The 24,724-nt window shown below is 35.4% G+C and overlaps 2 protein-coding genes and 1 long non-coding RNA gene across 9 annotated transcripts; all 3 read left to right on the plus strand.

Annotated features, from left to right (window-relative positions):
- Nucleotides 1-1,650: 1,650 nt before the first annotated feature.
- LOC120342371 (uncharacterized) lies at nucleotides 1,651-3,543 on the plus strand. The gene is made up of 2 exons (XR_005569497.2): nucleotides 1,651-1,806; nucleotides 2,229-3,543. It is a non-coding gene; the product is annotated as an uncharacterized LOC120342371 (long non-coding RNA).
- Nucleotides 3,544-4,718: 1,175 nt separating this feature from the next.
- On the plus strand, nucleotides 4,719-11,637 carry LOC120342265 (myosin catalytic light chain, smooth muscle-like). 6 transcript variants are annotated; one of them, XR_005569490.2, is made up of 7 exons: nucleotides 4,734-4,865; nucleotides 6,735-6,762; nucleotides 8,287-8,430; nucleotides 8,737-8,910; nucleotides 9,069-9,146; nucleotides 9,996-10,078; nucleotides 11,233-11,637. XR_005569490.2 is itself a non-coding variant. In XM_039411027.2 (7 exons), the coding sequence occupies exons 1-6, from the start codon at nucleotides 4,863-4,865 to the stop codon at nucleotides 9,415-9,417; spliced, it is 456 nt and encodes a 151-aa protein (XP_039266961.1). In that variant the 5' UTR covers nucleotides 4,734-4,862; the 3' UTR covers nucleotides 9,418-9,433; nucleotides 11,233-11,637. The 6 variants fall into 6 exon arrangements, 5 of the variants coding, with proteins under 5 accessions (XP_039266962.1, XP_039266964.1, XP_039266961.1 ...); XM_039411027.2 differs by lacking the exon at nucleotides 9,996-10,078 and adding an exon at nucleotides 9,389-9,433; XM_039411026.2 differs by lacking the exon at nucleotides 9,996-10,078 and adding an exon at nucleotides 9,760-9,837.
- Nucleotides 11,638-16,982: 5,345 nt separating this feature from the next.
- On the plus strand, nucleotides 16,983-24,456 carry LOC120342074 (chordin-like). 2 transcript variants are annotated; one of them, XM_078110835.1, is made up of 23 exons: nucleotides 16,983-17,163; nucleotides 17,462-17,565; nucleotides 17,711-17,843; nucleotides 17,951-18,073; nucleotides 18,262-18,370; nucleotides 18,451-18,553; nucleotides 18,799-18,988; nucleotides 19,064-19,172; nucleotides 19,301-19,421; nucleotides 19,556-19,709; nucleotides 19,865-19,971; nucleotides 20,204-20,350; nucleotides 20,485-20,605; nucleotides 20,812-20,922; nucleotides 21,008-21,129; nucleotides 21,207-21,278; nucleotides 21,379-21,475; nucleotides 21,655-21,842; nucleotides 22,032-22,176; nucleotides 22,255-22,333; nucleotides 22,641-22,846; nucleotides 23,495-23,667; nucleotides 23,753-24,456. In XM_078110835.1, the coding sequence occupies exons 1-23, from the start codon at nucleotides 17,055-17,057 to the stop codon at nucleotides 23,855-23,857; spliced, it is 2,928 nt and encodes a 975-aa protein (XP_077966961.1). In that variant the 5' UTR covers nucleotides 16,983-17,054; the 3' UTR covers nucleotides 23,858-24,456. The 2 variants fall into 2 exon arrangements, with proteins under 2 accessions (XP_077966961.1, XP_077966962.1); XM_078110836.1 differs by having other exon boundaries at nucleotides 17,954-18,073.
- Nucleotides 24,457-24,724: the final 268 nt, after the last annotated feature.

Consider the following 24,724-nt stretch of genomic DNA (forward strand, 5'->3'; position numbering starts at 1 on the left):
GTTAAGATAGATTATCCAGAAAAATAAAACCTGACTTCTGACCGGTAAATTGCAAGCCAGAACCTCAACAGCGCGTTGATGAGGAATATAGCAAGTAATATAAAGAAAGAATGAGGGCAGAAAAATGGCTCATTGATGCCACATATTGTCATATTGGTAGATATTTTGCAGGCCTGAAGATAGAATAATCCTATTATATTTATAACTCTCCTTTAAACTCGCTAAAACCACTCGCAAAGCACCAGTCAGTCCGATTTGGCAGTAAAGTTTCATGTGGAGATATAGACCAGACCTTCGATACATCTATAAATATTCATTCCATGACGTATCTCTTGCGTGGCGACCAATCGGGTTGAATTTCCTTCGACATTTGATTTGATAATCTCATTGTATTACGACTGATGGGTGAACCTTTGCTTAGTTCTAAGAGATTACGAGAAAATGAGTAAATATTTATAAAAATAAAATTTGATGATATGAAGCGGCATTCTTGCGTTATGGATCTTTTTACTGACGTAAAAGAATATATATAATAATTTGAATATGTAAAAATGACATTAAGTCAATTTTATCAGAATTTCGATCTGCAGGGACGACATTTCATGAGTTTTATTTAACGCGAAATAACATAGACACGACAGTAGCTAAGATATTGTTCACTTTTTATTTTACGGTGGCGATAAGGACTATCAAAGCAGACACGAGATAATAATCAAAATGCAGCTAATTTGGAGATTCGAATTGCAAATTCATTCCTATAATTTTCCTCAGCGTCTTGTCGCCGATGATCGCGCATTAGCTTTGGAGTTTGTCGAACAGAACGCGCAGTTCTGAGAAAAATAATAAAAACTCAAACATCGATGTTCACCAGAGCGCAAGACTCGATACATGCCTGATAAAAAGAACCAACATTTGGTTTTAGATGGCCGAAACAATCACGCCAAAATCACGAAACATACTTTAGCCTAAATAAAATACTAAAAATTTTAAAAGTCCGCTTATAAACAACATGAATTTTTAAACATTCACTGTATATTTGTTGCAAAGCATTCAGTCATATATTTATTGGAAATATACCTATAGATCATTTTAGTATTATGTTGTTGTTGATATTGTTAGAATTTTTGTTCTCTTTATTACTGACCAATTGTTTTAACGCCAACCAAACTGTTGATTCTCTTGAAGATGCCCCAGGTGACTGGATTGTTTATCACCACCACCATTGTCTGAGCCTGACGCTATGCGGTTCCTGATATTATAGAAACAATAGGCTAAACATATATAGCCGACTTTCATATTGAATATCTATTTGTAGTAATGCAATATACGTGTAGCTTGGAAAAATTTTCCAGTCTGCATGCTCATCTGTCGGACGCCATTTGCCCATCAGTAACATGTAGAACTACATGCTTATCGTCGTCTCCAAACACCCTGGTCTGATAAGTGCTCTTTCATAGCACGAACAAATATATTTTAGATTTTTTGGTTGGGTTGTAGAAGTTTAGCATTGATCTTTATCTCTGTTTACAAATTTCTGTTTTGGTGATAAAATATATCGAATTTGATTCATTATTTACCAAGTAACTGGGTGTGTTGACATGTTATCACCTAGTTAAAGAAGTGACAACTGAAACAGCTGATTTAGAATGTACAAGCGAATTGTAATACTGGATCACTAACACATTTGGAGATGGAAAACAATTTATGTTTGAAATGTGAAACCTTACCTTCTACCAAAAAAGGATCGTGCAGTGATGGAATAGCAAGACGACCTTTGAAAGACTTTCTACAAGAAGACAGAGAAAGGTAATGATGAATGTATATATTATACTATAAAAAAAATTAATTTTTCAATTAGTTTTGATATTTTAGGGAGTTTGCGATGCTTCACTGTACACATAGCAGCATCTTACATACTAGCTATAATTTCTCCTTCAATACTAAGATATAGACTTCAATGTTTTTTTACTGTTATCATTGTACGCATTACACGTTAACTACCTATATATGTCATCGACAAAACTCTACTCTAATGCTACCAACGATGACTTTATTCGTGGTCTCCTGTACTCCAATAAAAATTGGACCACACTAGCTTATAACTCAATTCAGAATATTGTCAACATAACAGGAAGTATTACAAATCTTTTGGTGTTGGATATATGAAAAGTAACGATGTTCAAATGACTTACTTTATTGACAATTTATTTTTAATTTCACACTTCTAGAAGATATGCAGAAAGAAATCTAATCAATAAACACAACTCTAACTCATTTTCAATCACAATTTCTACAAACTCATACAAGAATGGAGCTTCCTACATGGAGAATATTTTTATTCTTGCTTTTTATTTGTTTCGCAATATTAGTTACGATATATCTTGTTTTCCTAGTGCTTACATTTAAATTATTTCTTTTGTTGGTTCTAACTTGTCCGTTGATTGTTGGTTTTGTATTTTTTATATTGTTCATAGGATTGTTAACAATATCTTTCTGTGCTGTGTTGTATGTTTGTAAATCATATTGTTTTGGTGATTTCCTGGACGAGGAAGATCAATGAAAATGACTTGATAATTGGATGGAATACGGACAATATTCCCTGATTTTCTACAAAATATATTTTATTTATATACCACGTATCATCGGGTCCACTGTATACTCGCATGTCCTAACAATTTGAATAGTGTCAGTTACTATTGAAAAATATTAATTTTGAAATAATAAATTGTATTAATTTCTAGTAAAAGTAAGAAGTCGCGTACTCGCCAACAATATATTCATCATAGTATTTTGCAAAGCCAGAAAACTTGAATTGAAAGACTTTGAAAGAAGTGCTCAGTAACATTGACATGATTGGAACTTGTTTTATCTACAGGCAGAAATATTTGGGATTAAAACTATTTATAATTAATTTATTTTTATATAATTATTTATTTATAAATATTGCATAATATGTTAGCATAAAGTTTTTAATGCGAATCGATTAATGGCGCAAAAGACCACATGAGGTGTCATAAGCGCCATAAATCAACAACAATCATTTCTATTTACGAGTGGAGAATATAATATTTTCAAAAGAAAATTATTTCTACCAGGATGGAGCTGGTTATTCGATAGGATTAGGCAGGACGTTCCTACGCGCGATGCAGTTTGTCGGAAAGGTTGCTTGGCCCGCATTGTAGGGAAATCTCTATTGTGCGTTCGGACTGAGATAAATAGAGGAAATAAAAAATCAAAATTTGAAAAAGGCGTGAAAGCATATAATCACATTTAAGAATAACAACATATATATTTGGTAAAAGTGTTATTCACTCGACTGCTATTGTATTTCCATCTGATGTGAATTAGCGCTGACCGATAGTGGGTTGGCAAGATATTCTAAACATATCGCAACGGAAAAAGTGACAAGCTGGCCATCGTTTTTAGTCCTAATGTTAGCTTAGTTGCTCTCAACGCACATGTATTTAATAAACAACTGATAATACTTCTAATTTTAAATAAATGCATGATAAATATCATAGTGAATATATATATATATATTGATTGAATATATATTATGATTTCGGGTTCCGTTGAAGCCTTGGGTTTTTGAAGTATTTCGAGATTGAACTTACCGTCTAATTTACTTGTGCGATTAGCGTTTGTATTTCGCATGTATCTAAACTTCCGTATTTAACAAAATGTGAAGCTTTAGCTATAACGTCATAATACATTTTGCAAGGACATATCTGCACAATATGACGTCATATCATATTATTTATGACACCATCGTTAAAGATGTGACTCACAAATGACATAACATAGGGGCCTCTCATCGTCTGAATCCGGCCCTGTAGGCCAAGTACTCGCTTTAAAGTATGTCCAATCATGATACCGCTGTACGATTTTGGCTTTTCAGCAACTTGTAGTTACACGAACCATTCTATGACGTTAAGGAGTCCAGCAATATTCAACACATATCCATATCCCACTTGTACGCCATTTGTATATAATATAAACTGGAGTAGAGGTAGTAGTTTAACAGACATGGGCAAAGTACGGCCCGCGGGCCAAATCCGACCCGTTGGGTAATTCAATCTGGTCCGCCTGATGCTGCCAGAACCAGACTGAAATCAAATTTTGATGTTTCAGCTAAAATAGCTCAAAGAATTTGTTGAGATTGCGGCTAAATTTAGTTTTGGCACGAGGCTTATTGTTTTCCACCTTTGCTTTGTAACACTGTTAATATTGTTCATAAAATGCCACTTTTTATGTCACATTTACTTGACCCGCCAGTCTAAATGGGCAACATTTTTTGCTCCTGGTTCAAGAACCTTGCCCACCCCTGTTATACAACATTATATGTGTATGATTACAAAGAAATAATCTTCAGGAATTGTAATTCGAAACAGAACGCGGAGACAACTGCCCACATCCCATCTAATGCGCTGTGAAGTTTTTAACAGCTGTCAAGTACTCCTGACGTCACGCATAACCCCACCCATTGCCTTATGCACTGAACCACATCGTTACGTGTTCCCATTGTAGAATAAGTCACTATTGTACTAACGTATATGTAATGTATGCGTATATACAGCTAAAAATATTAATTTATGTACTTATTTAAACAAATTAAATCAGCTAGTTTTAACACACAAATGGAGAAAATGGCTTCGTAGATAATCCAATACATTGGGAACACTATATTGCTACCAACTTTCATTCGCCGGCACAGATTTTTTCTCAAGGGAATACTGCTGCCGCTCATAGCTTCGTGCCAGTACGTTGTTGCATTCCTTTTCCGTCGTTTGCGCTGTTCGTTCTCTTCGACTCGTTCGATTTTTCTTGTTGCTTCGTGGGACTTACTACACAATACACTTAAAATGGTGAGTTTAATAGATATAATTCAGAGGTCTCTAGCTTTACTTAGTCTTGTCGGATTCTGACTAAATAAAAGTGTATTATTACTTTGTGTTATTCAGGTAGTTCTCTAATTACTGAATTAGCCTATATGTGTATGAAGCTGTTATAACTGAAACAAGATCGGTACAGAGCTACACACTACCGGTATATCACTGGTATTTAATACCCGAATGCCCCAGTGTAGCAGGCTGTGACATTTCAACATTATCGTGACTAAACAACTGAATAATACGCTGATATCAGAATATGGGTTGAAGCTAATTCTGTCCATTCCCAATATGCAGCGACTGATATATGTGTATACAAGTATATGGCAGTTGCAGCCTATGCCCTCGTACTTCTGGTATTTAAAAGAACATCATCTTAACGATGTGAAATAATCATATGTATCCCATATTGATAATGTAGTCTGAAGGTACCGAGCAATTTCTCCTAGGTTTTTACTTGTCAGCTTTTATGTGAAAGTAGCTTTCATGCCCGTATCTAATAGTACATGTTAAGTTCAGCTTTTGAATATAGTATCTGGCAGTCTATTGAAAATCAATAACGCCAGTACCGTATCTAATTCTGAATTTTGAATTTTGAATAATCTAATTCTGAATTTTGAGCCAACCTACATTATGCAAATTACTGCTCAATTCTCACTGATTACCTGTCACCACCCCATTGTTAGAATTAAATTCTCTGAATGTCCCAATGTCGCTCAATCTGTAAAGTGTGCTGTACTGGGTCAGCGAAAGCGATAAAACTATTTGGTTTTCATAGAAGGTAGTGACAACAACCCCATTGTACAATAGGATTTGAATTTCTCCTAGATTATTGTAGAACAACTTGTAAATGCTTGTTTTAATGACATGAAACAGTTTACTAGATGTAACAAATTCATCAAGACTGGTAGGCCTATCCCTTATCATCTTTATTTAACATTTTACAATCATATATAGCAGGGGTGGCCAACACGTCGATCGCCACGTTTTGAGAAGTCGATCGCGTCGCCGCACCCGAGAATTCTGTAAAACACCTCAAAATATTGCTGGCGAAATTTCTTTTATCCGCGTGCGCAGTTATCTGCATATTCAGTACTCATTCGTTTTTGTGTATGGCCTCATTACCGATCAGTCGATCTCGAGCTATTTTGACAATTAAAGTCGATCGCAGTCTCAAGTAGGTCGGCCACCCCTGATATATAGGATAGGATTTACATATTTATCCTGCGGGAGAGGAAAGGCGATAAGACGACTTAACCATGTGGCGAACCACAGCCTCTCGTCCGGTTACCATTCCATGTCGGGTATGGAATTAGTTAGGTATTTGTTTTTGGAAGCATGGACCCAAGTCGTTGTGATCAATGTAGCCATGGTTAGTCAAATTTGAATTGAAACCCATAATGAATGTGACTGAGGCTTATATTTAATTTATTTTCATTATTTCATTCCCTCCAAATGATTCCATTTTTGTTTGGGGGTTAGACAAAGTATTCTGAAAATATTACTATATCGAAGTATCAAAATATCATGTTGTCTTTGGTCCTATATAATATTTTACACCCCTCAGTAGGTGTAGGTTTGTGTTAGCAAAAAAATTGGTGGGTGCAATTATATGGTCCATTTATCATGCTCTATGTAGAATTGAAAGTTTAATGGCTTGCCACATGTAGAAGCTCTTTTCAGCTTTCCCCTGGGATTCAATGTGCAATTCTCTTTGTTAGGCTCAAATTCATAATTCAACCAGGCAGTTTACTTACCTTTTGTGGAAATGATTTTGATTTGTAAACGATTCTGCTTTTTATTTATGAAATAGCTTGTTATATAATTGATGTATTATATTTTCAGGCTGACTTCAGTGATGACAGAATTCAAGGTACATGACTTATATTTTTAATATCGTTACTTGCTGTATTTACTTTTAGATCTACAGGCAAATAATATACCAAATATTTCAGTCAACATGACTTTGTATTTCTTTTCTATTATAAGTTACACTGAATTGATGATTGATTGAATTGATGATTAAATGTTTCTAATATTTCTATAAGGATGTTGTCACGTACATGCTAGTGTATATGCTGAGCCCGAAAAGATAACAACGCCTATTTGATGCCTACATTATCGAATAATCGTTAATTTTGAGCACTGGTGTTATGCTTCTGACGTAGCGCGCGTCGACCTCTCCTCAATTTTCCTTCCTTATATGGCATGACGTAATCGCTCATGCGTTGCCTTCTTTTCCGTGTGTGATCGTATTTTCTTCGGAACAGTTCTGTCATCAATCACCTTTCCTGTGTCGTGTATTTAAACCTATGCCATTATTTGAGTTGGGTTTTCGTTCAATCTATAATATGAATATATGTATGTAATTTTATGTAAATTGTGTCATAACCCGGATTAAACCATTAATGACCATAACGAAAACGTCCACATTCTGAATCTATACATAAAACGACCCATCAATATTTTGATAGAACCAAACTGATAACGTTAACGTCCTTCCCATAACTCTGGCATAACTTTCCTATTGCAAATGTATATCCTACATTCACAATTCAGATAATTACTGTGCTGTTAGTGGTCATGTACCGACTCTTCCCCGAGGCCGCGTTTATAAGGCAATTAAAATGCGCATGATAAATCAACGACGTAAATGTTTTTATTGCATTGTAATTTAACATGATATTTGATTGTACGGTATATAGAAGCATTATATATATCCTCCCAACTTGTAGAAGTTAAGTTTTATTTCCTCATCTACTTGAGACTTCATTTACTATCTTATTCTTTCTCTTCTTTTTCAATTTCAAAAGAATGCCAAGAGGCTTTCGAATTGTTCGATAAAGCCGCAAACGGAAAAGTTTTCATTAACCAGGTTGGCGACATCATCAGGTCACTAGGCAGAAATCCCACGAACGCAGATATCTTGAAAGTCCTCGGCAATCCAAAGAAAGAGGGTGATTTCTGAGTGACTGCTTGCTCGTTAAACATCACCAACACTTTGCTTCCGTTCACTTCATTCTTTCACTTCAAATGCTTTTGAATTTTCTAGTTGCTCTCAATTCTTATCCAAACTGGAACGCTTCTGATGCAGAAAAGTTTACTTCATCCCGAGAATTCTCTTTTTTTTCGATGAAGTATTTTCCATTTATCGCGAGGAGAACAAACGCAAATATGACTGTTTTAATATTAGTGAAGTTATAATTCCGAGATACTCCTATAATATTGATAATAGAAATGTTCTAAATACCTGCACAATATTATTAATTGATATATATTTTTTGCTTGCCTCCTTCGTACATATTTATTCACGCACATTCACTTCTCATTTGTTCAATAAAACATTCCACAAACACAACACATTTCGCCTTGCTTGGCATTTCCCATGAAATTGAAGATTGTCAAGAGACTTTCGCCATGATGGACACGACCGGTAATAACAAGATCGCGATGAACATGGTCGGTACACTCTTTAGAGCTCTCGGACAAAATCCGACGGAAGCTGAAGTCTCAAAAGTTTTGAATAATCCCACTACAGATGGTAATGTTGTATTTTTTGAAACCAATTTTTAATTTTTTTTGTTTTCAACCGAGATATAAAAAACATACCCGGTTCAACTACGTTGTGTGTGGCATGCCTGTTAGATAGCGCTACCATTATTAATCGTTGAAATATTAGATCTGGACTATTTTTTGAACAAAGAATTTTCACGCTAGACAGTGCTTGCAGCATGCTATATTGTCAATCCAACTTCAAATGTCATTACGATCTCATTATTAGTCACATTTAAAATCGAATCTAGTGAGAAATAGAACACCATAGTAAAATGTTAAAATAACTTTGTAGATCTCGCAACGAAAGATGTGAGCTTCAGCGAATTCTTGCCAATGCTTGCACAAATCGAACGACAGACAGAACGGGGATCATATGAAGATTTCGTTGAAGGCCTTCGTGTTTTTGACAAAGAGAACAACGGCACTGTCATGGGAGCAGAACTTAGGCATGTCTTATCGACACTCGGTAAGTTCACGCAAATATATACATTTACAGTATTAACATTTATATAATTACGTATTTTCCTTTTTAGTTTCTCGATTGTCACAGTGATGATAATTTCTTTTTGTTCCATTCGCTGATGCCGTTTCGTTCGCTTAAAGTTTTTTTTATCCTTTTTCAAGGTGAGAAAATGTCAGAGGAAGAAGTTGAAAGCCTTTTACAGGGACAAGAAGATGCCAATGGTTGCATCAATTATGAAGGTAAATCAATTTTTTGGCTTCTAACAAAAGCGCTGCAAGATACATGTATTTAATTTTACACGGCCTATATATAACATTCTTAGACACCTTATTCGTGAATATTTATTCTTTTTTGAAGGAGTGACTATTTTGGAAGATCCTGTTTAGATAATTTATGAAACCCGCAAAATCTTTTCTAGTATCCTGAAATAAATTTGCTGTTGGGCTACATCATGTTTAAACTATTTTTCTATATTATTTAGCATTCATAAAAGCTGTCATGGAAGGATAAAGTATCAATTTTAAATGTATATAGACAATAGTCCTAGAAAATGGTGCACACATATGTCGTTGTAGTTTAGTGCAAAATGTCTCAACTCCCATACTAACGGACTTTACTTCATCTTATCTGATTCACTAAACTACACTAAACACCCACGCGCTGCTCGTTTCTTCAATATTTTATTATTATCTTCTACAATACGGTAAATTGATGAACAAAACAGACGATTGTGCCTTACTATCGTATTTTTGGTACGTTTGGAAACTGTGTGTTAAAAATTGTGATCAAAATCATCCTATAAACACTCTTTCCTTTTCCTCTTTTTTCCTATTCTGCAATATGTTTTCTCAGCGTTCTGCAAGTATGTTCTGGAAGGATAGGAATCATATTTTTTCTCTTTTTTCTCCGTTTCAAAAAATTCTTTCTTCGGTAAGTCTTTTCGCCTATTTCATTCAGTCTTTTCGATTGTTGTGGTTCAATCATTTATAAATTCAAACTCACAAAACGCATTTGTCTCATAACTTAGAGGTTTTCAATAAATATCACTATCAACACCACTAACAAACTAATCGACTAACTATGTGTAGATTTCGTGAAAACGGTGTGCAGTGGCTGACAGTTTGTTCGCCGAAGATAAAGGAGATATTTGGACGTCATTTTTGTATAAAATGTGAGACGCATAGGAGTTAGGAGCATATATAATTTGGAACAATTTAGTTTCTCAATATCTCGGATAATTTTTATTTTTCATGATTTATCAATTATTATGTTTCGTTGATGTAAACTTGATTCAGTGTAGTAGTCTTGTCATTTTTGATCAAGTCGCACTGTCTCAGTGTCAACAAAATAAGAATGATTTAATCAAGTTTTTGATCAAGTCGCACTGTCTCAGTGTCAACAAAATAAGAATGATTTAATCAAGTGAAACCAAATTTTGCATGGGGCATGTTTTCCACACAAGTTCAGGTTTTCCAAAGTCAAATCTATCACTGTCAAAATTTATGACAGTCAATTTTTTTAATCATTGGTAATATAAATGTTTGAAAATCTGGATATTTTTCCTGCAGCAGTTTTTTGCTATCAAAACCGATCGAACATGGCTAGGGCTAATATATAATCTCGTAATCAATGTAATTCTAACATTCATGATTATAATGTAACATGCATGTGGTATTTTTAATCATACTAACTGTAATTTAATTATTTATTAGTCCTAAATTTCCGTTTGTGACATGTCGTGATTTAACTAATCGGAAATTGGTAATGTATCCGGGCAAATCCGTCATATGGCGATTTCGAATATCGATTAATTCGAGTCAATTTAGTGTTTTGTTTGTAATGTAATTTAGAATTTAACAATTTTTTGCACGTTCCTATAATCAGAAAGTGCGTTATCTGTCGCATCGAGTCACATTAATTGTGAGCAGTGTCCTGCTGTATTTGTAAAGCTGAAAAAGGCTTGAATGGTGGCCTAAGGCCAGGATAGGTCGTTCCCCAAGCGATCTATCTGTCATTGGTTCATGCGTTCAATTAATTGCCTTAATAGCTTGCATTTATCAATTCCCCGGCAAAGAGCTTTGATTTGATAACTGGGAAAATATTATCTGTCTGTCAATGCTTGACAAGTTTTCAATTAATCCCATAATGTTGAATAGCGTACTTGAAATTTCTGCTTACAGATAGGCTCTGATTATGAGTGTTTGCAGAACGCTATCTCAGTAAAATAAAGGCGAAGGCTTTGTTTCTTGTCTACTTACAACAAGTTTTTGTGTAAATGGCATACATTTTTAATTCGTCGTGGCTTATATTTTCTATTTTCTTCAGCATTCGTTAAGCAAATTTTAAACGGTTAACCAATCAACAACCTGGACGGATTTTAAATTTGAATATACTTGGAGCACCACCCCTTATGACGAATGGCCGCTTGCTATGGACGTTCTTGAGGACTTCAGCTTTACCCTTTTTGTTTGTGTCATATACACGAGATTTTACTCCGTGTCTTCAGCATTTTGCATTTGGTTTATTTATACGAAGTTGTAGTTTACCACTTTAATGAAAAAACTTTCTGCCTGCTCGGTTAATATAGCATTTAAGTTTGTGTGTTCAGAATCTTTTTGAGCACGACATAAATAAAATAGCACTTTCGCCTATGGTATTTGTGTCTGTTCTATATCTCCTATTATCAATGATTGTAGTAATGATTGTATAATACAAATTTTATCGATTGGACGAATGTTTCTTTATGTATCACCACACTATCGGGCCACGTAAGACTCGTTCGCCATTCCTAATAAGGACCCGCGGCTGTTATCGTATGTCGTAATGTTGTGGTATTTTAGGAAAGGAATTCCCGAAAGGGTTCGGCGTGCCTGCATCGTGTATATTGTGCAGATATGAGCGCTGAGTCCAATGCAAGAGCGACGTGACTTGCTTTTGGTTTGTCGAGCAATTGCCTTTAATTTGCGTTTTGGTCTGGTTACGGCTCGACTATACTGCGTTTATAATCATTCCCTTCATAGGATCACTAACCCTGGACGTCTGCAACAGTTCACATAAACGTATGCAGCAAGTAATAATTTATTGTCGCAAGCCCAAGGATAATTTTGCCATAGTTATTAGGGGACTGAAAGTAAATTTTCAATTATTTTTCGGAGCCAGCGTATGTGATCGGTTGGCTGACTTTAGACTTAGCGGCCCTAAAACAACTCGCTGGTAGTACTTCGTTAATGACAGAAGTTCATGAAAAAAATATCGAAAATTTTTCTTTAACAATATGTAAATAGCCAGGATCTGACGGTTTCCAGAGATTGGTGATCGAAAACTTCAATGGTAGGTAAGTAAATAGGGTCATTTTCATCAAATCTGCAGAATAACCCGACACGGTATTAATACTGTGGAATCGGCAAATAGAAGACATCGGTTCCATTACATTTGAACCCACGTACATTTGAACCCATGACAATTGCACCTGTATGCTATTGCACCAAGGAAATTTTTTTTGTTTCACGGATAGTTAAACCCATACTAACCCTAACCCATGGGTTTTAGCACCCGCATATAGATTGAACCCGTGGATATACGCATGGGTTCAAATGTACATGGGTTCAAATGTACGGTCACCGAAGACATCAGGTCCGTGGCATAGTCCTGGCGCGGTCAGCGTCTAATATTCTGCGTTGTTTAAAGTCTTTAAACCTTTCGTTTTAAGCATTTTGTGTCCCATGCGCGACTGTTACGGATTTAATATGCTTGGTCCTGGTACAAATCATATATCGTTCTTATCGTGTGTACGTTCTTGGGCACGGCTTTGGTCTCCTCGGGTGCATGTGGTCTCCGGGTTTAGGTGTGATGGGTACAATCTTCTATACTCCTGGTAGCAAGTCAAGTGATATTCCCGCAGATTTCAAACTGAGTCCTAGCCATTGTAGTTGGCATCGTGTGAAGTTGTTGTCATCCAGGGCCACAAATCCACAATATTTTTTTTGTATTGTTTGAGTGCCCCATAAGCACCTAAAATAGTTGAACAGCATAAGCTAAAGCAAAAACTTTTATTGTACACACACATTTGATCGCTATTCATATTTGATCAAGCTTTATATATACACATTTACGTTAGTCGTTGACAGTCGCGAACAGACATTCAGGGAACTGTTGTTGGGTGGGCCGAGCCATTCGTTGATTCCATCAAATTCCTTCAACTTTGGGAACTGCTCTTTGCTCATCACTAGATTTACCAGTAGGCCGAATCCCAGAAGCCTCCATATTCAATTATGATATATTATTAATTTTTAGCTCTTTCAAATTTTAAAGGCTCATTTGGGAATGAAACCGGCTTGGGCAAACTTGATATTTGTTTAATTTTTGTAAATTTGAAAAACTCTACCACTTCAAACATATAAAAAATATTATTACTTCTGTGCGAGCTGCTTGGGTGAATAGAGTACGCCTCTTGTCTTGACGCAATTTTTTGAAATGTTTATGACGCCGCAACGCATTTTACAAATGCCTATTTATGACGTCGCTGTTAAAGAGGAGCCTTACAAACTTTTTTTCTTTAGACGACCGCTTCACGTTTTTGTAAAAAGTCTACGGCCGCCAGCGGGATCAAAAACTATATTTATCAACTATAGAATTGGTATTTATTGATATATTTTATTTTAATGAATACGAGATTCGTATGAATACGAGATTCGTATTTGCATTTAAATTCGACCCTGACTGTGACCAATGAGCATAGTGACTAACGCTTGCTTTCCACAAACAAGAAATTTTCCTTTCATATCAAGTTGAAAAATGTGTTTGAATTGGTCAATTTGGTATTGTACGCAATTTTTTTTAAAACGTTTACCGCATTTTACATGTGTCTATTTATGTCGTCATGTGTGATAAAATGCCATATGACGTTTTCGTCAAAAAGAGGTCTTATAAATACTATAGCTTAGCCTAAGAGAGTCTTATTTGTTCATCATTTGTTAATTTATTCACATATAGCTTATACTTTATCAATACGCGGATTCAGCACGAAGAAACTTTTTTCAGAAGTAGTAGAAAGTCTGCTGAATGTTTGAAACAGTGGCGTAGCATCCACCCCCGCAACCCACAGGGGCCCAAGCGGTTAGAATTTAGAAATTTAAGCCGCAAAACCAAACGTTGCATTGCAAAACCAGTAATGCACATCTCATAACGTTGATGTTAGTTCTGCTCAAATCGTTTTGTTACGTAACAATGCCAGGGAGTCGTCGGTTTTCGGCGTCTTGTGGTTTGATCGCACGGGCAAAATTACGAAGGCTGTCAGAATGATGTCGAAAGCAAAACCTCTAAGCGGCGCACAGAAGAGAAAGCACGTATGAAAAAATTAAAGTAACCAAGATAAACGGCAAATTTTAGGTTACCATTGCCTTTTAATAGCGACATGTTATGCTTTTTGACGAAACAAAAAAAAAACGTTGTTTTAGCTCATGTCCGAGAGTTTTTAAGTTCATTTCCACAAAATATTTTTGCGGGGGGGGGCCACGAGAGTCTTGCTACGCCACTGGTTTGAAACAAGCAAAAAGCACATCTCCTGTGTGGTGTCTCTATTTGTTTAGATAAATTTATTCGTTCAGATGAATAAATAATAGTATTTCGGATTATCCTTTACAAGAAGCAACGGGAAATAACACTTTTTATAGACAATGGTTTGGCTCTGCTATTCCTGTAGGCTACTATACATATTATGGTATTCAATTATAATCTTGATACAAGCATATGGAATTGCAATGTGTACTTGCTACAACCTAACTTATACAATTGAATGTGAATTCAGAAAAGTTGACATAGCGCTTATTAAAAATAAAAAATATTATGTCGGCGCAGACAGAAAACGAAGCAATATACGTAAAAGAAACCACGATATCACTGATGCAGAATTCTGCTGCGTTTCGATTTTCATACAAACTAATTTGCAATCAAAGCTAATTAGTGTAAACATATCATCATTTAATCGAATGCCAGTTGAAGTGGTCTGTCGCCATCTACAGTCGTAGCGAGGTAAACAATTTGACCAAAACACATGAAAAAGCGGTCCCTCCCCTTCTTGTATAATGTACAATAATGCAAATTAAACATACGGCGTAGTATGACTTCCGAAGGTCTATGCATTGGTGAGGGTAACTTTTCTAAGAACTAAAATTAATCGGCAAGGCGCGAATGCAACATGCGTACCATTATTTAAATTTGCCCAAAGCATCCAAGGAAAAGATTGATTAACATATTATAATAAAGTGAATTTTCCTCAAGAATTATCGTCATATTATGTATCCCATTGTTCAGAGAAACACTTTTATATTACACTTTTATATAACGAGCTATATACACTTTGTGTCATGCATGGCTTAATGTTTAAAATTTTCAGACACTTTTTGGTAAAAATTAAAATGTTCATTGAAATTATATATCGATTGAATAATATTCAGGCGATTCTTAATTTAATAAATAACGTTGACATTACATTGAACAATAAATGTTTGTTCATTCCAATTACGGACGCCTAAACGTATTTCATACATTAACTTCAGTAGTGCCCGAGATTAGAATGGAAAGTTTGTGCTATGTTTCATTGTGATTCTTATCTTTTCAAATTTTTTATCGTCCACCAATCACGGCTAATAGTAACCACCAATAATAATATTAGAACGATAAATTTGATAATATAACATCCGCATTGCAATCGGCCATTCGGACACTTGCGATAGATAATCACCTTTGCGGATATTATCTAAAACCAACTAGATTTAAAAATCGAAATTTAGGTATTTTATTAACGGATTGCCGTTAATGTTTTTAGGGTCAGGCCATAATTTTTATCCAGATTTTCCTTATTTTAGATTTATGACGAATCGGGGACTGTCTGTGTTAACCAAGTGAATATACCCCCTGTCCATAGGCTCCAGTACCTTTACACAATTAGATGTAGAGTAGGCGAACGAAATTAGTTACCTCCATATCGGTACGCACACTTTTGGAGCGTCCAATGTTTTGTTGTTATTGAAACATTCGGAAGTATAAAAAAAACTATTGTTCGAAATAGTTTACAGACATTTTTAAAATCAATGCTCCACGAAGAAAGGTATTCGATTTATAACACTTGATTCGCTATTACCCGATCTCATTTACAGCGCACTGAAAGTGTTATTTTTTAAGTATAATTCATGTGACCGGCGTAATGGCTTCGTAGCCGAATATCTTGTGATGAACGAAGAAAGCCAATCCGTGGGACATTTCCTGTGCACAACACGTGTTCACTTCCTCATTAGTTCACACTTAAATCTACACGTTGTACAAGATTCGAAGGCGCGAAACAAATGTTTGGATTTTAAAATCCCGGATTTCACAGGTTCCACAACGATTATGGTGCACAGATAAAAGTTTATCCATGAAACTAGTATGATAAGTAAAATATGTATTAACCACGGTGGCTCCTAAATTTTATGGGGTTCGCGTTAACACGATTCACCAAATATTAATTTGCGTTGTTTCTCAAATTTACTGAAACCCAGTAATATATACGAAAACATAAAAAGAAGAATACAAATATTAGTAATTACATTTTTGAAAATTTCCTATAGTCTTCAACTGTTATATCACTAAATCTGAAATTCGAAGAGAGAATGCCTAAACACTGAATCTTGAAATAGACAACAGATTTTATTATCGTTAATCGGTGTTATTAATAATAAATTAATTTGCCAATTGTGGTCCGTAATTTGGACATCTCATTAAATTAACCGTGACCATATTGCTAATTTAGTATTTCAATTATATCCTTTATTTCACTGAAATCGAATTAATTTTTCACTCTAGACTAAAAAATATATCATATTCTGAACTCGCTAGACAGCCCAACTCAGAACCGGTAGTTAAAATATCACACGCTTATTCGATAGTTTTTGTGTTTGCTTAGGTATTGTATGGGGCATTAACGAGAGGGCCGTCTGCAACAATTTAATGAGCGTGCAAGAGTGTTATTTTTAAAGCGCGTGCCAGACCGAAGAGAAGAAGTCTCGTATATATATAAATATTTCGTTGTGTGGATAGGCAGTTCATCAGACAACAGGAGTAGACACAACAGTCCAATATAGTTGTAATATCCATTAGATATTTCTAATATGAATATTAAACTACTCTGCTTGTTTATATTTTCGTTACCAAATAATATTGCGGGATTCTTCCCCTTGAAAGCGGGAAGTTTTGAACAGTCAGGCAAAATCGGCAAAGGTACGTATATGGTGATTTTCATACGAAATATACAGTTAATTTAAGTTTGTTTTATACGAACGTAGTAGGTAGTGTAATATGTATCGGATTTGGTAGTTTAATCAGTAAACTAAGAAATATAATTGAGTCAAAGAACGACGTCTTACTGAATCAAATTGAAAGCACAAACAGCATTGATACCGTTACGTTTACCGCGTTTCAGTCAGTTTTTGAGATATTTACTTTACTATCGACAGTTTTGCATAAAACAGAGAAGTATCTAACAAGTTAATATTGCATTATTCAATTCTTTCTTCAGGTTGCACGTTTGGAGATCAACACCATTCTGTTGGGTCGTCTTGGCATCCTAACCTTGGCTTTCCATTCGGTGTTATGTATTGTATCAGATGCGACTGTGTTAAAGTAAGAATTTCATTGATGTAATTTAATTATGTTAGTTTGTTTTATTTTGGAACAAAACTAATTCCTAAACTGCTATAAATGTTAAGATTGCATGAACCTGGTAAAATTGGGTTAGAAACATTCAATATATATGCTTTCGTTGCAGATTCATACCGATAACCGAAATGGAAAAGAAATAACAAAAGTGGAATGTCATGATGTAAGGAAAGATTGTCCTGAGGTTACTTGCAAAGGAGCTAAAGTACAAAGAGGAGATTGCTGCAAAACCTGTCCCGAAGGTAAGGATTTAAAATAGCTTATTGTATATATCACCAAGCTTGATTTTGAATATACTATTATATATTCATTTATTTGTATATGTTTTAAAATCCATTTTAATTGTCAGAAGAACAAGACGATCAAAGTCAAGCAATGTCACAATCGGATCGCCTGAAATCACAATCTAGTTTTTTTGAGAAAACTTTGAATGACGAAGAAACTGAATCGGATGAAAGTTCACCAACAAAGAGTGAGAACGTTTAATATAACGCAAAGAATAGTTATTTTTGTCACAAGAAAAAAAAAGTGAAAGTGAATATATACTAGCTATTGTGTGCATAATCAGTTGAGGAAGTCACCGAAATCAAATAGTAAAATTCGCTTTATTGATAAATCGCTTTTATAGTACATTTCATTAAACCTTATATTTCATCACAGAGTATGTTGCACTTTTGACTACGAATGAAGATCAACTCACTGGGTATCTTGCAAGAGCGACTTTTTCACTTCATCGAGGAAACTTGCATTATTCAGTTCACCATTCCAAGTATGTTCCAGTTCGTGCGCATATGATCATGTATATTGCAGAATATATTCGAAAATTCAAAACATATTTTATTTTTGTAGATATTCAAGACCGCGTTTGGTCCAACTCATCAACAACGCAGGCGATGTGCTTTTCACCCACGAAACAAAAATAAATAACGAGTTTCGCCCTATCGTTTGTGGAGTGAGTATTTGTTCCCGAACTTATGATATTAACTTAGACTGATTTTTCCTGATCATTATAATGGTTAATATTATTCCGAGCTGAGAGAAACGAGGAACTTTTTAATGCCTGGTTCGTGGATTGACGTATTCTAATGTTTCAATAAATTTTAATTTGACCCACGTCGGAATTTCGTTTTGAATGTGGGAATCATGTATATCATTAACAATGACGTATATATAACAAAAATCAATTTATTTATTCAGGTATGGAGAAATTTGCCTAAAAACATATTGCGTTCACTTGACGAAGGATCTCTTTCTTTCAAACTGACATTAAAAAGCGCAAGAATTTCGCTTAACAATACACAATCCCACCACAGACAAAAAACGGAAGCCTCAATTGAGAACGAGTACGCGATTGGTTCAATCCAGGCACATCGAGCTCTATATTCAGGTAATATAAAATAATTGTATTCTGTGCGAAGTATGTGACAAACAAAATCTCATATTTTATTTTATTTTTTATTAGAAACGTTCAGTTCCTTGCTAAGTTCAGAGGCAGAAGGAAATGGCGGAGCAATAGTCATGTTAACAATGAGTAGGAACTTCAAAAGTATCAACTACGCAGTGCTATTCAGGTGAGACTTTACATTTCAAAAAATCCATTCAGCATTCTATGTCAAAATATTCGACATAGGAATACATCCGATTTTCAGTTAGGAAAGTTATTGCTTGAGCTATACCTCATTGTAATATCTTTTATTAGAAACATTGCTTTGGATAGTGGACGACGTCGAAAAACAGAACAGACAGTTCATATCAGCGTGGAACTACGCAACCAGAATGGAGACGTATTGAGAAAATCTGAAAAGAAAGTACCAGCTTCGGTAAAATATATATTTGAAATTACTCTGTTACTTTTATAATTCATAACATGTTCATTTGTTAGTTTATTGCGAATGTTATAAACGCGAATCATGTATATATATACTAATAACTAATTTTTTTTGTATATTCATAGCAAACTGAATATGCAGACGTGTGGAACACAAATTCCGACATGCTACGCTTACTTGGCAAAGGTGCTCTTTATTTGGTCATAGAAGGGCAATCTGGAAGGAGAGGAACAAAAAGCCGTTTCACGGGGAACATCACTACTGTAGCAACTTGTGATTGTGAGTCGTTTGTGCTTGAAATCAATATCTTGAGGCTTAGATTATATATACGATCAAACTGAGAAAAAGTCACTCTTTTTGCTAAATTTATCACTGCTTTTTCTTTATCATTCACTCATTTCAATATACTAATTGTTTATTTATTTGATTTTCAGTAATTCAAGCAGTCATGTCCGGAAGCAACTGCAATCCACCAACGGACACTGGTGCTGTTGGATCCGCCATTATCCACATCAATCCAGACAATTCAGTATCTTATGATGTGAGAATATTTATTATGTATTCATATTGTAGACAAACACAAAAGGCAATTAGAGCGTCATTAAAAACCTTGTGATAACTAACATTAGTTTTAACTTTTGAGTGTCGGAGAATCGGCGCTTACCGTTCTTTATAATACTATTTTATATGAAAAACAATCTTCCTACTTCAGTAGGATTTTGATGCTGCACTGCAACTTGGCCAAAATTATAATTCATTACTCGTGTATTAAGGTCACACTATCTGGAATCTCAAGCCCTGTAAAGTCACTACAGATGACGGCATTTTATCGCAAACGAAGTCGGGTGATAACAGATTTGACTGCCCAATACCGCGATGGGAAAGCAGTAGGGCTTCTCAAAGAAATATCTGCAAAAGAGGTGAGCATTTACTATTTTGAAGAGAATCTATCTGTAATTGTTAAAAGTACACAACCATTGTGTGATATGAATCATTGTGCTTGTATTTAATGATTTTATTTATTACTAATTGAACACCTTGCGATTACTTTTAGCTGCATCTTCTTTTGAACAACGAAGCAAGGATTGAGGTATCTACCGAAGAACAAACAAAGTGCGAACTTCGCGGGAACATTGCCTTGCTGTTATATAGCGGTCATCTAGCACGTTACCAAGGTACATTTTGTGCTATTTGAACACTTCTGTACATCTTTACTTCTATAATTTCAAGACTGGAACCCACAAACGCGTGCATTCATTTCAAAGGGTGTCAACATTAAATATTGCGAAGTGGGACACGTTCAATAATATCGGGAATCGAGAAAAAACATGATCTACATAGTTAGGAATACTAAAAACACATTCTTAATTATATTTTGCAGGCTTGCCTATTCATCTGTACGGATCACTCGTTGTACCGCCGGTACAAACAGGCGCTGGTGGTCACGCTTGGGTTCACCTGGATGAGGAGTGTCGTTTGCATTATGAAATTGGTTCGTAAAACTGCTTGTTTTAATTATTAAAAAATAATTCATATTTTGTGACATCGTGAAATAAACGATAAAATATATTTTACAGTTGTATCAGGTCTTAATAAAGATATTGATCCATCAGTGGCCGCTCATTTACACGGACTTGCTGAAATTGCGGGACTGGAACCAGCGCATAAGAAACTGTTGAAGGGATTTTATGGAACTGAGGTGAGAACGAATTCATTCATTTCTTTAGAGCCCCTCAAAATATTGTGCAAATTGAGAAATAAAATTTTATTCAACAGGCCAGAGGAATTTTGAAGGACATTCCCGACGAATTATACCAGATCATGAACAATGGTTCGGCATTTTTGCAGGTAAAATTCACTCTTTTTTCTTTAATCAATAAGCTCAAGACAATAGGAAACGCGGTATCAGTTCTGAGACAATACTAGAATTAAAAGTATTATTTTTAAGGTTGCAACTAAGAGGAATCCGTCCGGCGAAATAAGAGGAAGGTTCCGTATTCCAAACAAATGTGTGGGAACTTCTGTGGGTTCTACAGCTGATCAAGGTTTGTATGTTTGATGATATTATTCGTTACGTTCTCTGGAAAAATGCGTTTTCTTCTGCATTGATGCCATCGTTCCTTTTTAAAATGATGCTTTTATGCAAATTAGATTGTAGCATACCAAATATACATAAAATACCTAGTACCGATTAAATAAGTATTTCTTTCTCCTGCTATTTCAGAACTTCTTTCTGGTCACTTGAAACATGATACTGCCGTTCATGACGAATCGATACCGCAACGCGTGGTTTCTGCCAAAGAGCGAATAGAAGCTGATGCAAAATCGTGCCACTTTGAAGGAAGATGGCATAGGCATAATTCCAATTGGTCGCCTCTATATGATGAGAAATGCACAACTTGTATTTGCGAGGTAACATTTTTTTTAAATAAAATCTGACTTATTTCTGCAATAGGGTAGCAAAATGAGGGAGTACAGATGGCTGGAAAACCATATAGGTTTCAGTCACATGAAATTGATTTCCATATATATACAATTATTTATATAGATAGAAGGCTGTTTGTTGTTGTTGGGTTTAACTAAGACAATTTATGTTCTCAGTTTGGTAACGTGCTCTGCAATCCAGTCGTCTGTCCGTCTCTATCCTGTCGCCGTCCAGTTATTGTTGAAAACGAATGTTGCCCAGTTTGCGATGACGGATTTTCAAGTTATATGGGGAAGCCCGAAGAGGACTCATATACGTTTGGTGAGTTGAGTGTAGTAGTTTAGTCTTTAATAGTTGGTGATTTTATTTATGAATCAAATTTAACACAAACATTTTTAGATTCTCTATTCCGACATTCCAACACGAAGTTTCAAACTGAAAAACCAAGACAAGAGAAATCATACGTGAAAAACATAGGTATTTATTTCAATATCTTCAATTTGCATTCAATTATATTTTCTTGTTCATATTTTTTACAGGTTTTAAGCGACCTCCTAAGTATATGCATCAAGATTGCGAACAACCTGAACATAGTACGTGTACCAGGTTAGGGTTCAGGCTATGCGACATCTTGGTGCACATACTTCAGGAGCACCGTTTTAAGTATGTATGATGGGAATAACACTGTTTGTTATTCACTTCAACTTGGCTCTTTGAAATTATCTGTCTTCTATTGTAATCATTATAAAAATCGAGGTATTGAAATTCTTTTTTTCTTATTCTACAGGATGCCAACAGGACGGAGATCCCAGAATTCACTCCAGAGGGTCATCTTGGAATCCATTTATTCGACCTTTCGGCCACGTCAAATGTGTTACATGTACATGCAGTCATGATGATAAAGTAACTTGCGAAAAAGTCACGTGTCCATCAACTCCATGTGCAAACCCGATTCGTAAACAGTCAGGGGATTGCTGTAAAGTTTGTCCAGGTAAGGATATAAACTTATAATAATTCCCAAGGTCGGATTTGTCATTTGGCAAGGCTGGCTGAAGCCTAGAGGCCTCAACATTCATAAGACGTTTTCAAATGGTAAATGCTTGTTCCATAATAAAACCGGTCAAACTTCATAAAACCGATAATTTCAATTTTTTAATCAGGTTATTAATTCTTTTCCCAAATATTTACCGTGTAAAAGGTTAGAAAACTAAAATTGGGTCAAATAAATGAATTTGTCTCAATTTGAAAAACTCCACCTCTGAACTACCTAATTCAGATTAGTTTAACAGTTTTGCTTTTATTTTTTCAAAAAGATGAGAAAATAACGATATATAGCTGTATTCATCTAAATTCTAAGTAAACAACGAATCAAGTATTATATTTTTCACTATTACGGGTTTATTTTAATAAATAGGAACCCGTTTATTTGAAAAAAATGAATGACAACTTTACTTGCCAGTAGTTAGGCGTTAGGCCACGCGATCGAGAATGTAGGCTAATAAATTTACTTTCTTATACAACATTGAGTATACAACAAAAATCAATGATAAACCTTGAAGCGGTTGAGCTACATGAATTGTCGTCAAAATATTTTGTATTTTACAATCTCCGTCCAGATACTAAATATTCATCACTTCAGGTCCTCTCAAGTCGCAACGCGGTTTCCCTTTTTCGAGAGATTCGGGCTGGATGCAGGACGGGACGAGTGAAGGAATGTGTTCATTTGGACGCGAACTTTATTCGGTTGGGTCAACTTGGAGGCCAAATGTACACCTTGTCGGAAAAATAAGCTGCCTTACATGCACGTGCGAGGTAAGACCAAATCTTAACTATTGCATTCGCTGAATAACGATGTGAATGTGCCCTTCATGGTAATTTATGTTAAATTTATTTTCAGAGACACCCGGAAAAGGGCGTAACAAGAAAATGCGTTCGGAAGTGTCAGAAGACTTCGAACGATGCCAGAGAATCTTTTTTAAATTTATCGTCTTCCAGAAGGTGAATAACGAATTTTACAAGATTTCCCAGCGAATCATTGACGTCGGAATCACATGAAGTTATTACGATTCAAATGTAATTGAGCTCACAAGTGTTTACCAAACCGCTCGCCTGAGCAGGCGTCGACAGGGGTACTCACTCCATAAACTGTCCCGGGTTGCTTACGATTCTTGGTACAAATGAATGGACATTTGTAGAATCTGAAACTGTGTGAAATTTCACTGAATCATTAGGAGTCGTCACTAATAGTAGCTCACTCAAGTTTGTTTAGATTCTGACAATTACAAACTAATTCAGAGAACACATAAAAACTTACTTGCAGTATCCCTTTTGGGCCATACTTCTGTTCTCTCGGTTGTAATGGACACAAAAAAACAGTACTAGTTATGTATATGTGATTTAAACTTTTATAGAAGTTGTTATTACCTTTAACCTTTTGATGTTTATTGACTGATTTAATTTGCGGTTTCTCCGTTACTTTTGTATCTGTTAAATCTTCCGCACACGGTATGTAACATTTTACTTCTTCCGTGTTTTTAAAAATATTAGCATCGTTTGTTCACCTTTGTATGCTATAACAATGACGTTTATACCAGAGCGTGATCGAGGGAGTGCTAAATGATTTTTAGGTTAGGCTAAAGTATGGGCAGAAACTTCGGGTGGAGCGCGCGTCATATCGGGTTAATTAGCACCTATTTAAGAACTGCTTTCCCACAATAATGTATGCAAGAACCTCATCCATCTCCATTTTCATGCAAAGGCGCGCGGACGTGCATCATGTGTTGGGTCTACGAATAAACCTATTCGGGACTGTATACTACAACTTTGCTGCTATCACCACCCTATTTCACTACGACCAACAGCAAAACGT

The sequence above is a fragment of the Styela clava genome, chromosome 3, assembly GCF_964204865.1.
Source record: "Styela clava chromosome 3, kaStyClav1.hap1.2, whole genome shotgun sequence".
Taxonomy (NCBI): domain Eukaryota; kingdom Metazoa; phylum Chordata; class Ascidiacea; order Stolidobranchia; family Styelidae; genus Styela; species Styela clava.

What these genes read in the sequence shown, in the direction of transcription:
- LOC120342265 (XM_039411028.2), top strand. An exon ending in GCATGTCTTATCGACACTCG is followed by an intron (nt 8,911 to 9,068) that starts GTAAGTTCACGC and finishes TCCTTTTTCAAG; the next exon opens with GTGAGAAAATGTCAGAGGAA. An exon ending in TGGTTGCATCAATTATGAAG is followed by an intron (nt 9,147 to 11,232) that starts GTAAATCAATTT and finishes TATTTTCTTCAG; the next exon opens with CATTCGTTAAGCAAATTTTA.
- LOC120342074 (XM_078110835.1), top strand. Translation starts at nt 17,055, where the DNA reads ATGAATATTAAACTACTCTGCTTGTTTATATTTTCGTTACCAAATAAT. An exon ending in CTGCAAAACCTGTCCCGAAG is followed by an intron (nt 17,844 to 17,950) that starts GTAAGGATTTAA and finishes TTTAATTGTCAG; the next exon opens with AAGAACAAGACGATCAAAGT. An exon ending in TCGTTTGCATTATGAAATTG is followed by an intron (nt 20,923 to 21,007) that starts GTTCGTAAAACT and finishes TATATTTTACAG; the next exon opens with TTGTATCAGGTCTTAATAAA.